Source organism: Eschrichtius robustus, chromosome 7 (assembly GCF_028021215.1).
Source record: "Eschrichtius robustus isolate mEscRob2 chromosome 7, mEscRob2.pri, whole genome shotgun sequence".
In the NCBI taxonomy this organism is placed as follows: Eukaryota; Metazoa; Chordata; class Mammalia; order Artiodactyla; family Eschrichtiidae; genus Eschrichtius; species Eschrichtius robustus.
The window spans coordinates 1,559,965-1,576,161 of record NC_090830.1 but is presented as its reverse complement, the minus strand read 5'-3'; the positions used below and the strand labels follow the sequence as shown (position 1 = coordinate 1,576,161).

The following is a 16,197-nucleotide window of genomic DNA, read 5'->3' as shown; positions in this document are numbered from 1 at the left end:
AAGAGATGGCGATTCCAAGTGTGGGCAGAAAAACAAAAGATGAACATGGAACATGTTCCCTGGCCAGAAAGCAAAGAAGCTAATCAGAGATTAGGTTGTGTCAAAAGGACGCAGAGTCAGCTTAAAGGCTTCCCACTGATCAAAGATGGGACAAATTGGCTTCAAAGAGAATAACTGTAATAGACTGAAACACAAATATATAAAAATACAAGAGTTCAAATAAAACTTTTATCACTTCCATGCTAGAACATCAACTTATTATTCTAAAATTGGGGAAATAAAAGAACCAAGTATTTTTTTCCTCCTTATCCTCCACCAACTTTTTTGCATTTATATCCAGAGAGTTAACGAAAGAAAGTTCTTCTTTGAGAGAATTCTAGGTTTAAAAATAAATCCAGAACTTCCCTGGTGGCGCAGTGGTTAAGAATCCGCCTGCCAATGCAGGAGACATGGGTTAGAGCCCTGGTCCGGGAAGATCCCACATGCCGTGGAGCAACTAAGCCCACGCGCCACAACTACTGAGCCTGTGCTCTAGAGCCCACGAGCCACAACTACTGAAGCGCGTGCACCTAGAGCCCGTGCTCTGCAACAAGAGAAGTCACCGCAATGAGAAGCCCATGCACCGCAACGAAGAGTAGCCCCTGCTCTCTGCAACTAAAGAAAGCCTGTGCGCAACAACAAAGACCCAGCGCAGCCAAAAATAAATAAATAAATAATTTTTTAAAAAAAAGAGAGAAAAGAATCAAGATAAAATATAAATAAATAAATAAATAAAGGACAAATTTAGAAAGTCACCAAATTATAACCCCTAATGAAATAATGAATGACCTGCAATGACCTGCAATAGCTGCTAACACCGTTAGATAAAAGATTGATAGGGAACTTTATAATGGATGGATCAGGCTGACAACACCTGAACCCACTGATCAGTTTTAACATGAGTAAAAGTGAGACAAGACCTCCAAATGGGATACAGTAGAAAGTACATTGTCCTAAAAGAGAACCTGAAACTAATCAGTCCTCTAGATCTGACTACAAGTTGTAGGAAACACAGGGGATAGAAAAAGATGTTTAAAAAGACCACAAAGATGTAATCAGATAAATTCAAAATATGGGAAATCTGTAAGATCTGGCTTCTTCAATAAATAATGGCAAGGAAAAAAGTAGATGGGAAATTGTTAAAGATTAAAAGAAACTTAAAAGACTCACCTAAATGCAATGTTGTAGACCTTGTTTGCATCTTGACTTGCACAGATCAGAAGAGAACTTCCTCAGAATTGGGGCAATTTGAACACAGACTGGACATCAGATGATATTCAGAACTTATTTTTTATTTTGTTAGATGTGATAATGGTAATGTGGTTTTGTTATAAAGAAATAAAACATTTTTAAAAATCTTTAAGACTAATGCATGACATATGCAGAAATCCAATTAGTAGACTGATATGTAGCAAACAACTTAACATGTAGATAGTCCCTTTTCAAGAAATATAATTCATCTTTCTGCTAGATACTGGAATTCCAAATCACTAAAAGCACACTGTCACCCAACTTTCTACTTTCTTTTTTTAAATTTATTTATTTATTTATTTATTTTTGGCTGCATTGGGTCTTCGTTGCTGCACGCGGGCTTTCTCTAGTTGCGGCGAGCAGGGGCTACTCCTTGTTGCGGTGTGGGGGCTTCTCATTGCGGTGGCTTCTCTTGCTTCAGAGCACAGGTTCTAGGTGCGCAGGCTTCAGTAGTTTTGGCTTGTGGGCTCTAAAGCGCAGCCTCAGTAGTTGTGGCACATGGGCTTAGTTGCTCCGCGGCATGTGGGATCTTCCCGGGACCAGAGCTCGAACCTGTGTCCTCTGCATTGGCAGGCAGATTCTTAACCACTGCGCCACCAGGGAAGCCCCAACTTTCTATGTTCAAAGGAAGGTATTAAGGATAACACAGCTGGGTAAATGTCAGACAACCAAGTTATATTCCTGCCTCAGGATGTTTTTTCCCATTTAAAATGTAAAGATATTCTCCATATACAATACTTTAAAATGTCACAAATACATAATTATACTGTATCGCTGTAAATATTGTATTAGAAAACTTACTAAATAGCAGAACTGAAGGACAAGCACATTTCATGATCTTCTTGAAGCACTGAACTTATTTTCTTCCCTGTAGCTTTGCTTATAGAGGTCTTCAGTTTCTTAGCTAAATTTTTTGGTGTGTTGGTTATAGAAGAGTCTTCTGTACAGCAACTATATACTTCCACCTTTATCTGAAAGTCTGGCCCTGCTTCATTACTAAAAACAAAGACAATCATAATGTTAGAAATTTAACTCAGTAGAAAATAAAATAACATCCTGTGATGTTTTCATAACATTTAAAAGCAGCATTTGGAACAGGATTATGTTAATATATGTTAATGAGATAGAATATCCCTGTGTTTATTTAGTATCTAAATGACCTGAGAGAGTCACTGCAACTTCTAGAGCTTCCAGCTTCTAAAGTAGGGCAATCTTAACTCAATTTAACCAATATTTACGGGCAAATTATTTAAAGGAAAAGAATAAAATGCCCTGGTCATTTTGTTGCCAATGCTATTTCTCCTTTTCATTCCTATAATATAGCTGTTTTTAAGGTATTTACATTATATGTATGATTTCCTGAAATCACGATTCCTCCAAAGGAAAAAGATTTGAAAACGAAAAACGCAAAGAAAATTAAAAGAAACAGAAGGTTTCTTCTGCTGAAACCTTTAGTTTTCATGCCTTTTTCACAGAGAGTCACAGTCCACTCAGCACCGTGCCCCTCCTCCCCGCTCCACCTTTGTACCTAATAGCTCTAAAATAACATTCCACTATTTTGTTGTACAGGAGAAAACAAACAAAAAAAATGAATATAAAGAGAGATATTTCAAGGCGTGAACTCCTTGAGGGGGAGTGATGTCTTGGTAATCTTTGTATTCTTAATCTAGCATAAAAGATATTCAGTATGTATTTATTAAACCAGTATGTAGAAAATCTGCAATGCCAAGATTGGCTTTGCTCTTTCTCAGACACAGTGAACTATCTTTACTATAAACGATTGTGGTGATGTTACCAACAGTAAAATATACTTCAAATTGCAAAGGAGGTCCATCAGCAGTAGCTGTTGTCTGTAGAGGACAATCCATCAGCCTCAGAGATTTTAAAAATGCAGCATAGACTTTTTAAGATTTAAATAGCCAAACTATAGTTTGAATAAATCCAAGGAATAACTTCCAAATATTTTTATAGTTTATTACTTGGCAACTCTGAAACATACAGTATTCCTGGTAATGACTAACAAATGTCAATATTTAGAGAAAAACCAGAGATTCATAAATATTGAATACTTATTAAAACAATCATAACAAAAAGCACATTTTAAAATAACATTTAGAACATCTGTGAGCAGTTATTTTTAGAACAATTTAAAATATTTACAGAATTAAAAAAAATTATAAATCATGAGTTGTCTTCCCAAGTAACTTGCATTGTTCTTTCTGTGAAAAAAATTATGATTTTTGTCTTTGTGGTAAAAACAAACAATAGCAAAGTGATGTGAAGAAAAGAGTCCATTAACAGGATGATTTTGGCAGGAAAAGATGCACAAGTAATAGTTGATAATGGAAATAAGTATATTTAGATACATAATAAATATTTATTTTTAAGTCTCAATTATGTAAACATTTGGCAATATTTGGGGCATCCTAAATAAATTCCTTTGGTTCAATAGAGCTTATAAGATGGCCTGCACTACTGCTGATAACTCAGAAAAATGTATTATATTTTTCTGTGCTGTACAATTACTTATGGGACACTGAACCAAAGCCACAAAACATGGTTTGCAATAGTTTTTTTAATGCTACATGAGTGGCAAAACTAGTACTTTCAATCTCAACTGTATATAGCTCCATAGTTAAAGATGGAAAAAACATGTATATTGATTTTAATAGCTAAGTAGTTATTAATATTTGGATACAAAGATACTGTCTTTGAAACCCTGTAAGAAATACAAATCACATACTGATTTAGGCCAATAGAAAAAAAGGCCAGGAAAAACTTATGTTAGTTAAAAATGATTTCTATGGCTACCTGAGGAGTTCTTTCTGGTTCTATATTATGACCACAATAAAATGAGCCTGTAAAAGAGCAGGGGCAATAAAAACAGCCCTGAGGATCACCCAATGTTTTATTGTTTTGGAGTGAAAACATGAAAGAAGTGCACCATAAGACAAAGAACATCTCAAAATTTTACTAAAGTACTTTGCCTATGGTACATATTTCAGAACTGTCTTATAAAGTTGTTATACTATTTTGGTATTTCTGTAACCAAATCTCCTATATGAGATGTAAGAACCTCTTTTATGCCCAAATTCACTCTACATAAAATAATGTTATAATGAGATTCCATTGTATTCATAGTGTTACTACTAATATTACATGATTTCCACTGTATTTTATAATGGAAAAATCTCAAATGCAGAAATGGGCTTATTTTGAATAATGCAATGTTCAAGATCAATTTAAACATTTAAAGATTTTAATGCTTCAAAAATAATCCAATAAATTTGCCTTCCTTTGAAAAAGGTAGAATTTTAGATTATTTTCATTCAATGAAGATTAAAAAATACTTACAATATGGTCACATTTTCAAAACATATATCTGTGATTGTTTTATCCACAATCACCATGTCAGTATCAAAAACTTCAGCTCCCATTTTGAATAAACAAAAAATGGCATAGTGCTGTGATCCTAGAGAAGAAAAACAACATAACACTATGATTCATGTGATGAATCATGCCTATATTATGTTAAAATCTGCTTGAAAATGAAAATAATTAGCCTAAATATTTGCTAATAGATTCTTATTTTCATACATTGTACACTGTAATCTTTTAACTTTTTATACAGACTGTTTTGCCAATATATATTAATAGCTTGCCCAACTAAAGCACAACAATTAAAGTAGGGAGTATCAAAAAATAAAGTTAAAAATATAGGCCTCTCAGCAGCCTAAAGTAACCACCAAACTCAAAAATGTTATTCCTAGAAAACTCTTTAAGCTTTAATTAATAGCAAATTTATTATTTTATGTATATACTATTACCCCTGTCATTTGGTTTCCAAGTATATTTTAAGAAAAATAAGTTTTCTATTATGAGAGGTTAGGAGCAAGCACGTTAACAGCAAAACATTTTCCACCAAACTGAAAGGGAGGAAACCACAAAAACAATAAAAAGTAGACATGTGAACACAAAAACCATAGCTGCTGGGCCTTCTAATTTGATGATGTTTTTTAAAAGTATTAGGTGATTAAAGGACTGAAACCTCATTACTGAGAAAATGTACCTCTTCAGAAAAACTTAACTCTCTACTGTAATCAGAAAGATGTACTTAATACCTGCATGTATTCCTTTGTAAAGTAATTTATATTTCCTAATTGAATAACAAATATACTAACCTGATTTTGAATTTTTCATATAAAACTAATTGTGCTCAGTGTGGTTCAGTTTTTAAAGTATGAGGAACAAAGCTATCACAATAGACAAGAAAGATAAAGGATTATCATATCTTTTCTGCTTTGCCTCTAACAGCTAGAAATCATTTGAGGTTAATTTCCATGACCCACAATGCATGGATTTGTTAAGACTATATGAAGCCATAAAATGCTGAAGGGGAAAACAATCAGATCAAGCTAAAAATCTTTTCCTCTTACATCCTGTTAAATAATCTGAAGTAAGAAAACAAGGCAGAAAGATCTCCAAGATCTCTGGTCAAATAATGTTGCCTTTACCATGACTCCTTAAATATTTCCTTTTATTGCACAATTCCCTTCTCTATTACCTGTTACTCACCATCCTTGCACAGGTTCCTATCAACAAGATTCTGCTTATTCTGTCAAATGACATCCATTTATTTCAGTGGGGAAGCAGTTTTTTCTCCTAATAATCTCAAATTTACTACATATTACAGAAAATATTTCAAATACAATTAAAATCATACATACGTTCTTTATTGCTGAAGTGATCAGAGTCTTTCCACATTAGTGGTATACGAATATCTATAGAGGAGGGGGAAAAGAAATGACAGGTAATAATTTTGGTAAATTTCATTTCTTAGAGTGAAATAAACCTCTGAATTCCATAATGGATTCTGACCATTAAAGCCAATATTTATTTATTATTTAAATATTCAAACACAATAATGTTTTCTCTTAAAAACAGCTTAGACTAGGAATATAAAATCTGTTATATTTATTTTACTAAAAAACCCCACCAACTACTACTCAAGAAATTAATTAAGACAGGTCTGTAATAAGCTTATGCCATAAAATTTTCTTTTCATGATTTATGTTTTTGAAATAGGTGAAATTTGGGTAACCTAGTGCTCAATTTCTATTTTGGGTAAGCAGTAGCAGCACATGTAGTTAAATACATTTCAAAATCATAGAATAGTAGAGGTAGAAATGACTTTAGAACTTCTGTCCACTATGCAAACTTTAAAGATGAAGAAAATTAAGTTGTCTAAGATTGACTTGTCTAAGATCATTGGTTTCTGGGAGAGACCCAGCTCTTGACAAACAAATCCAAGATCTCTCCATTAAGAAGATTTAACTTGTCTACAAAAGAATTTGCAGATCTTTGTATATTCATGTTACAAACTGTAGCATTTTCCTTAAGAAAACTAAAAAGAGGAATGTATTACTTCTTTCAGGCCAAGAAAAGGGCCTACGTTCTAAAAGTGAGCTAAACATATTTCTCTCATTCACACATTCTTCAAACTCCAAAGTGACTGTGTTAACAATCTTTATTCCGGAAATTAATCTAGAGCTTTGACACAGTCAAAATTTTGCCTTCCTAGTTTTCTCCATTCTTCCCTTTACTTTTAATACTAGGTTAACATTATGTAGTAACAATTTTCCTCTGACATTCTTATGCTATCTGCATAGTTTCAAAGTTAGAGGATTAAGGTATTACCAAATAGATTAAGATGTGTGATTACAGCATAACACAGCACAGTAGAAATCTCAATGATAAAGTGAAGTTAGTTTTAATTTTTAATTTTGTACTCAGTACAAAAACGATATCAAACCTTTCTGGAAAATTTCTGTTTAAGACATTTCCTTATTACACTTAGGAAGTTTATTTGCATATTTTTCATACCTATTAATTATGCCACTTTCAAATAATTATAAATCTTTCTGAACATAAGCTATTTGGCTACCTTTATGACGTGCTTCACTTTTAGATCCCATGATCTTTTGTCTACATTTTTATTTGTTTAGAATTCTAAGGTTCTTAGTGCCTATTTCCAATTTCCTTTCTAGAACATCTTTGTATTACTCCATCCCTACCCTGCCCAACCAGGTAGAAATGTATGAGTGCTCTTCCCACTGCTGCCTCAGCACTTTTGATAAAAATATGACTTATTGAGCTCTCCCCATGTGCCAAGCTAAACACTTTACATACATTTCATCCAACAATAATTTTTAAAATATATTTACTAATTTATGGTTGTGTTTTCATTGTCATTTGTCTCAAAGTATTTTTTAATTCCCTCTTCGATTTCACCACCGACCCATTGGTGTTTTTGGTACCATGTTGTTTAGTCTCCATGTAATTGTTTTTTCTTGTTTCTCTTTGTGTGGTTTATTTTCAGTTTCATGCCGTTGTACACAGAAAAGATGCTTGAAAAACTTTCTATCCTCTTAAATTTGCTGAGGCTTGTTTTGTATCCTAGTATGTGGGTCTATCCTAGAGAGTGTTCCATGTGCACTTGAAAAGAATGTATATTCTGGATTTTTTGGATATAATGTCCTGAAAATATCAATTAAGTTTAAATGACTGTCAAAACACAACCATTCAAAATCTGTGGCATGCAGCAAAGGCAGTCCTGAGAGGGAAGTTCATAGCAATACAGGCCTTCCTCAAAAAACAAGAAAAATCTCAAATAAACAACCTAACCTACCACCTGAAAGAATTAGGAAAAAAAAGAACAAACTAAACCTAAAGTCAGCAGAAGGAAGAAAACAATAAAGATCAAAGAGGAAATAAATAAAATAGAGATTTAAAAACTATTTTAAAAAACCAATAAAAACAAGAGCTGGTTTTTTGCAAGGGTAAACAAAATGGACAAACCTCTAGTCAGGCTCACCAAGAAGAGAGAGGACCCAAATAAACAAAATGAGAAATGAAAGAGGAGAAGTAAGAATGGATACTGCAGAAATACAAAAAACCATAAGAGAACACTATGAACAATTATATGCCAACAAACTGAACAACCTAAAAGAAATGGACAAGTTTCTAAAAACATACAGCCCACCAAAATTGAATCAAGAATCAAGAAGAAATGGATAATTTGAACAGACCAATCACTAGAAGTGAAATAGAATCTCCAAAAAAAACTAAAACCAAAAACAAAAACTCCAGGGGCTTCCCTGGTGGTACAGTGGTTGAGAATCCGCCTGCCAACGCAGGGGACACGGGTTCAAGCCCTGGTCCGGGAAGATCCAACATGCTGCGGAGCAACTAAGCCCGTGCGCCACAACTACTGAACCTGTGCTCTAGAGCCCACAAGCCACAACTACTGAGCCCGTGTGCCACAACTACTGAAGCCCACATGCCTAGAGCTCGTGTTCCGTGACAAGAGAAGCCACCGCAATGAGAAGCCCGCGCACCACAACGAAGAGTAGCCCCCGCTCGCCTCAACTAGAGAAAGCCTGCACCCAGCAACGAAGACCCAACACAGCCAAAAATTTAACAAAAAAATAATTAATTAAACAAACAAACAAGAAAACAAAAACTCCCTGCAAAACAAAGTCCAGGACTGGATGGCTTCACTGTGGAATTCTACCAAACATACAAAGAACTCAGACCAATCCTTCTCAAACTATACCAAAACAATGAAGAGGAGGGAACACTCCCAAAGTTATTCTATGAAGCCACCATCACCCTGATACCAAAATCAGACAAAAGCACTACCAAAAAAGAAAATTACAGGCCAATATCTTTGATGAATACAGATGCAAAAATTCTCAACAAAATATTAGCAAACCAAATCCAACAACACATAAAAAAGATCACATGCCATGATCAAGTTGGATTTATCCCAGGGTCACAAGGATGGTTCAACATATGCAAATCAATCAATGTGATACACCACATCAACAAAAGAAAGGACAAAAACCACATGATTATCTCGATGATGCAAAAACAACACTTGATAAAATTCAACATCCATTCATGATAAAAACTCTTACCAAAGTGAGTATAGAGGGAACATATCTCAACATAATAAAAGCTATTTATGGCAAACCTACAGCTGACATAATACTCAATGGTGAGAAGTTGAAAGCCTTCTCACTAAATTCTGGAACAAGACAAGGATGCCCAATCTAACCACTTTTTTTTTTTTTTTTTTGGTCGCACCTCATAGTTTGTGGGATCTTAGTTCCCCATCCAGGGACTGAACCTGGGCCCACGGCAGTGAAAGCACAAAGTCTTAACCACTGGACCACCAGGGAATTCCTTCACCACTTCTATTCAACGTAGCATTGGAAGTCTAGCCACAGCAATCAAACAAGAAAAAAAGAAATAAAATGTATCCAAATTGGAAGGCAATAGGTAACATTGTCATTATATGCAGATGACATGATAGTACATAGAAAGAACCCTAAAGACTCCACACAAAAACTATTAGAACTGATAAACAAATTCAGCAAGGTAGCAGGATACAAGATTAACATACAGAAATCTGTTGCATTTATTTATGATAACAATGAAATACCAGAAAGGGAAAGTTAAAAAAAAAAATCACTTTTAAAATCACATCAAAAAAATAAAATATTTAGGAATAAACCTGACCAAGGAGGTGACATATGCTGAGAACTATAAAAACACTAATAAAGGAAATTAAAGATGATTTAAAGAAATGGAAAGATATACCATGCTCTTGGATTGGAAGAATTAATATTGTTAAAATGGCCATACTACCCAAAGCAATCTACAGAATTAACGCGATCCCTGTCACATTAACCCCTGTCACTTTATACCAAACTTGAATAATGCTAAAATTTATACAGAACCATAAAAGACCCAGAATTGCCAAAGCAATCCTGAGGAAAAAGAACAAAGCTAGAGGCATAATTCTCCCAGACTTCAGACAATACCTCAAAGCTACAGTAATCAAAATAGCGTGGACTGGCACAAAAACAGACATATGGATCAACAGAACAGAAAAAAGAGCCCAGAAATAAACCCACACACCAATGGTCAATTAATTGTCAACAAAGGAGGCAAGAATATACAATGGAAAAAAGACAATCTCTTTGGCAAGTGATGTTGGGAAAGCTGGACAGCTACATGTAAATCAATGAAGTTAGAACACTCCCTCAACACCATACACAAAAACTCAAAATGGCTTAAAGACTTAAATATAAAACAGGATACCATAAAACTCCTAGAAGAGACCACAAGCAAAACATTCTCTGACATAAATCATACCAATGTTTTCTTAGGTCAGCCTCCCAAGGCAATAGAAATAAAAGCAAAAACAAACAAATGGGACCTAATCAAACTTAAAAGCTTTTGCACAGCAAAGGAAATCATAAACGAAGCGAAAAGACAATCTACGGACTGGGAGAAAGTATTGATATTTGTAAACGATGCGATCCACGAGGCCTTAATTTCCAAAACATATAAACAGCTCATACAACTCAGTAACAAAAAAAACAAACAAGTCAATCAAAAAATGGGCAGAAATCCTAAATAGACATTTCTCCAAAGAAGACATACAGATGGCCAACAGGCACATAAAGATGCTCAACATCACTATTTTTTAGAGAAATGCATATCAAAACTACAAAAATTACCTGACCAGTGAGGTACCATCTCATGCTGGTCAGGATGGCCATCATTAAAAAGTCTACAAATAACAAATGCTGGAGCGGGTATGGAAAAAAGGGAACCCTCCTACACTGCTGGTGGGAATGTAAATTGGTGCAGCCACTGTGGAGAACAGTATGGAAGTTCCTCAAAAAGCTAAAAATAGAGTTGCCATGTGATCCAGCAATCCCACCCCAGGCATATATCCGGATGAAACTATAATTTGAAAAAATACATGCACACCTATGTTCATAGCAGCACTATTTACAACAGCCAAGACATGGAAGCAACCTAAATGTCCATTGAGAGATGAATGAATAAAAAAGATGTGGTACATAAATACAATGGAATACTACTCTGCCATAAAAAATGAAATAATGCCACTTGCAGCAATATGAATGGACCTAGATATTATCACACTGTGAGGCAAGTCAGAAAGAGAAAGACAAACACCATATGGTATCATTTATATGTGGGATCTAAAATTGACACGAACTTATTTACAAAACAGAAATAGACTCACAGACATAGAGAACAAACTTACGGTTACCAAAGGGGAAAGGGGGTGGGCAAGGGATAAATTAGGAGTTTGGGATTAGCAGATACAAGCTACTATATATAAAATAAACAACAGGTCCTACTGTTTAGCACAGGGAACTATATTCATATCTTGTAATAACCTATAATAGAGAAGAATATGAAATAGAATATATACACATACACACACATATATGTATAACTGAATCACTTTGCTGTATGCCAGAAAGTAACACAACATTGTAAACTGACTGTACTTCAATTAAATATACATATATTTACTAATTTAATAGTCAAGTGACAGGATTTAATTGTTTACATTTGCATTTTCTTTCCTTTTTTTAAAATATTTATTTATTTATTTGGCTGCACCGGATCTTAGTTGCAGCATGCGGGATCTTCATTGCTGCATGTGGGATCTTTAGTTGTGGCATGTGGGATCTAGTTCCCTGACCAGGGATCAAAGGCAGGCCCCCTGTATTGGGAACATGGAGTCTTAGCCACTGGATATTTGCATTTTCTTGACTAAGAAAAATGTTAATAAACTTACTGGCCAGTTCAGTAAATATGTTTGTATCCATGGCCCATTTTTCTTTTTCTTTTTAAAAACATATTTATGGTTTGTACTTTTAAAAATTAATTATTTAGGGACTTCTCTGGTGGCGCAGTGATCAAGAATCTGCCTGCAGAGGCAGGGGACATGGGTTGGAGCCCTGGTCTAGGAAGATCCCACATGCCGTAGAGCAACTAAGCCCAGGCGCCACAACTACTGAGCCTGCACTCTAGAGCCTGCGAGCCACAACTACTGAGCCCGTGCTCTAGAGCCTGTGAACCACAACTACTGAGCCTGTGTGCCACAACTACTGAAGCCCGTGAGCCTAGAGCCCGTGCTCTGCAACAAGAGAAGCCACTGCAATGAGAAGCCCATGCACGGCAACAACAAATAACCCCCGCTCGCCGCAACTAAAGAAAACCCACGCGGCAATGAAGACCCAATGCAGCCCAAATAAATGAATAAATGAATGAATGAATGAATCTTAAAAAATTAATTATTTAATCTTTGTAAGATTTTTGAGTATGTGAGGTAAACATATAAATATTCTTCTTATAAAAACAGTTCCAGCTCCATTTATATATTTAATAGGCCTTCTCTTCTTCACTGATTGAATGATGCCATCTTTATCATATATGCCGTTCTGAGTAAGTGTCCTTTCCTTGGCTATATGCTTTATAGATCTAATTGAATCGTTATCTATCCTGATACCAATACCATACCATCATAACCATTGAAACTTTATAATATACTTTACCATCTATTAGAAATATATCCTTCCAAAAACATCTTATTCTCTCTTGCTAATTTCTTTAAGTAAATCTTAGAAATAATGTGTCAAAATTCCCCCTCCAACGTTTTATTAGAATTCTAATATCCACAGTAACTTGGGAACTGTTAACTTTACAATACACTATTTACATAGAGTAGCGTAATACAGTTACCCTTATATTTTTATTAAGGTTATTCATGGGGTATTTAATGTTTTTGTTTTTTGCTGCTTTTATTGTAACTAGTTCTTGCTGGTGTTGAGAGCAGCTACAACTTTTTATGTATATATCTTGAATCTAGCCACTTTTACTGAATTCTTTATTAATTCAAACAATGTTTCAGTAAATTTCCTTATATTTTCTAGGTCTGCAATCTATTATCTTCAAATAGTACTCAATTTATCTATTTCTTTTCAGTAGTTTCATCTTTCATTCTTACTATTTTAGCTAAAATTTCTAAAACTCTGTTGTAATATTAATATAATAGACATTGCTATTTTGTTCTTGATTTTAATGGGATCACCTTTATTGTTTTATAATTATGACTTGGCTGATGTCCTGTCAAAGGGCCTGCTTCTTGCTTGACCAGAATTGCTGACTCACTGCATTTCACAACTGTTCTTTTTCACAACTATTCTTTTTCTAGTAGGGTGGTATTAACTATTTACACTATCTTGGAAGGAACATGGACCCTTACTTCCTTTGCTGTACAACCATGGCCTGTTGGTCAGTCTTGCCCTCTCCCATGCCTAGCTATGTCAGATCCTCAAGAGGAGAAGATGGACATTTCTTATCTATTTCCCAGGTGGTCATGTACTGTTCAGATGGCAAAAGATGTGTAACTCATTAGCCACATTTTAAAATTCAGTCTCAAAGAGTAGAAATTCCTTCCAGCTTCTTGCAAATGGTTGACTCAGTTTTAATTTACAGTACTCTTACCTCTGTCTTTTTTTAAATGTCTTAATTGACACTTTAATGGTAAAGTGAAAGAGCCATAATAGGATAGCTAACTTGATGCTATCAGGTCCTAGAAGTCTATCATTTTCAAAAGCGAAAACCGAGGTACTTTGTGAACTGATTTGGCTTTAGTCATCGAATTAGTAGTTAGCGGATAGGCTGAGACAATTACCATATGCAATTATTTGGTGTTGAGCAGAAACAATCGGGATAAACCTCAATTATTCTTTTTACTTTTATAAAGATCTGGCCAGTGAGTGGTGAAGCTAGAAATAGAAATCCCAGGTATCTCCTGGAAATCAACGTAATCTCAGAAACATTATAAAACTTTGTTGCAAATATTCATTTTGATCAAAACAAAAGTCACATTTTCATTCCCATGTCAAAAGAAAATGGATTTATAAAGGTGAATTAGTTTTTAATGTTCTTTGTTTTTATCTTTCACAAACATACAGACAAGATATAATTAAGTCTAAGCAAAGATGTAAAGAAATTACATATGTATCCCATTTTCTGAGACTTTTGGCTCCTTAATTTAATTTAAAATTATCTTTTAAAAAGAAGAAACACATGCAGAAATAAGTTTAATTTCTATACTCGAGTATTCATGGTCAAGAAAATAGTTTTTTCTCTACTTTAAATGCTTTTATTTAAACACTCTTCTAAATGGAGAGTTAATGCTAATTTCATGATTGCTGCAGTCAATAAACTATTATGAAATGATAGTAGAGGCTAACTTTATCATGGCATTCAGTCTTCAACAGCAATTTAACACATCTCATTTGTGTACTGAGTGGCACTACATCAGAAGCAAGGAATGGAGGATTATGTTTAAGTATTTTTAGAAAATCCCCTTTAAAGATCTATAATATTTTGTTTTTTCACATTAAAATGTATTGAACATAGTGAACAACTAATATGTAAAAGTGCTATGTTTGGCATCAAAAGGATAAATAAGATATAAAACATGTTTTATTCCATTCATAATTGGAAAGATGAAAACAAATATAAATAACATAAAACAAGCAATGGATTTTTATATATAGCTCAGTTATTTTTCTGAAGAATTTTTGCTGAGGGTAATTCCTCTGGTTTAGGACAATTATGTCATATGTAAAATTCAGGTATATCCTTCCTGTAGGAGAATTTTTAACATGAAGACATTTTTAAAAACAGTTCCTTGGGAAAAAAACAACAACAACCAAACAGTTCCTTGGGTAAGAGGGCCTGAAATACAGCAGCAGGCTCCCTGGAGCTAAGAGAACAAGGCTTTTAGCCAATGAAACAAACTAGTTATTACTTAAGGACCGCTGGAGGTCTGTTGTTTCCAAAGCGTACCAATGAGATAATATTTATAAAAGGTACATTATCTAACTAGCATACACATGAGTCAGCCATGTATTTATTCACTTCAATCTGTGGCATCTCCAAGCCATTGTCTTTAGCTTCCTTAACACTTTGGAGAAACTGAGACAACACAGCATAAGTGCCATCTAGTGGTAAAGTGTCTCCTAACTGCATTAAGAATTCAGAGAAGGGAAAAATATTTCTAGCAGGGAACAGGGAAGGCTTTATAGATGAGCAAATAGATCCTGAAGATAATATAGTTATTTCAAGAGCTAACTGGGTATTAGGAACATGGGGTGTGTTGACAGAACAGGGAGAGAAATGTCTGGCTAAAGCAGACAGCTTATGTGTAGGAGTAGTGGAAGATATGACTAGAAAAATATTTGGGTCAGAAGAGAAAACTCTAAGGGGAAGTCTAGTCTCTATCCTATGGGTAATGGAGTGTAGCCATCCAGCCAATCAATATTCACTGAGTAATAACTACGTACAAGCACTGTGTTAGCTCCTGGGTATATAGTGATGAACAAAGCAAACAGGGTTCCAACCCTCATGGAAATTCTAGAGTAGACAAACATTAAACACAGTACTGAAACTTCTGAGCAAAAAAGGAATGGGGAGTCAAAAGACTTGAGTTTGCAGCCCAGCTCAACCAAAGTCATTTAACCTCTGTCTATAGAAAACGGGAACTACCCTACCTATTACACAGTGTTGCAATGAGGAGAAAACGTCATAATATATGTAATATACATGAAACAGTTTTCTCAAATTGTAAAATTCTACACAAATGTAGAGCATAATGATGAAAACAGTGTTTTAGAACAAATATTCTGATAGAGGTATGCAAAAGAAAATGAAAAAAGAAAATGGACATAGGGAATTAAAAAGCCCCACTAACTCTAGGAAGTTACTTTATAGAATTTATTCAGCAATAGAAAAATGATCCATTACAGCATACCTGATATGGCAATCTTTCCCTTACATGCTGTTCGTGCTTTACTTTCAAAATTCACATCACTGTCAAAAGAAAAAACACCCTAATGAAAAAAAGATCTTCTCTAATAAGCAATTGTTTTAACGAACTTTCACAAATGCCTAAATATTAAAAATAAACACATCCTTGAATAATAATGACTTCCAGTT

The 16,197-nt window shown here is 34.5% G+C and overlaps 1 protein-coding gene across 4 annotated transcripts in view; it reads right to left on the bottom strand.

Annotated features, from left to right (window-relative positions):
* Window positions 1-16,197, bottom strand: part of RTKN2 (rhotekin 2) — an 81,981-nt gene that overhangs the window by 42,049 nt on the left and 23,735 nt on the right. For all 4 annotated transcript variants that reach the window (XR_011074462.1, XM_068547472.1, XM_068547474.1 and 1 more), the window contains 4 exons: window positions 16,013-16,071; window positions 6,018-6,071; window positions 4,645-4,762; window positions 2,092-2,286 (listed from right to left, as the gene is read on the bottom strand). Coding sequence is in view for 3 of the 4 variants with exons in the window: in XM_068547472.1 (XP_068403573.1) it covers window positions 2,092-2,286; window positions 4,645-4,762; window positions 6,018-6,071; window positions 16,013-16,071 (426 nt within the window). In the remaining variant the exon portion in view is untranslated. The remainder of the gene's footprint in view (window positions 1-2,091; window positions 2,287-4,644; window positions 4,763-6,017; window positions 6,072-16,012; window positions 16,072-16,197) is intronic.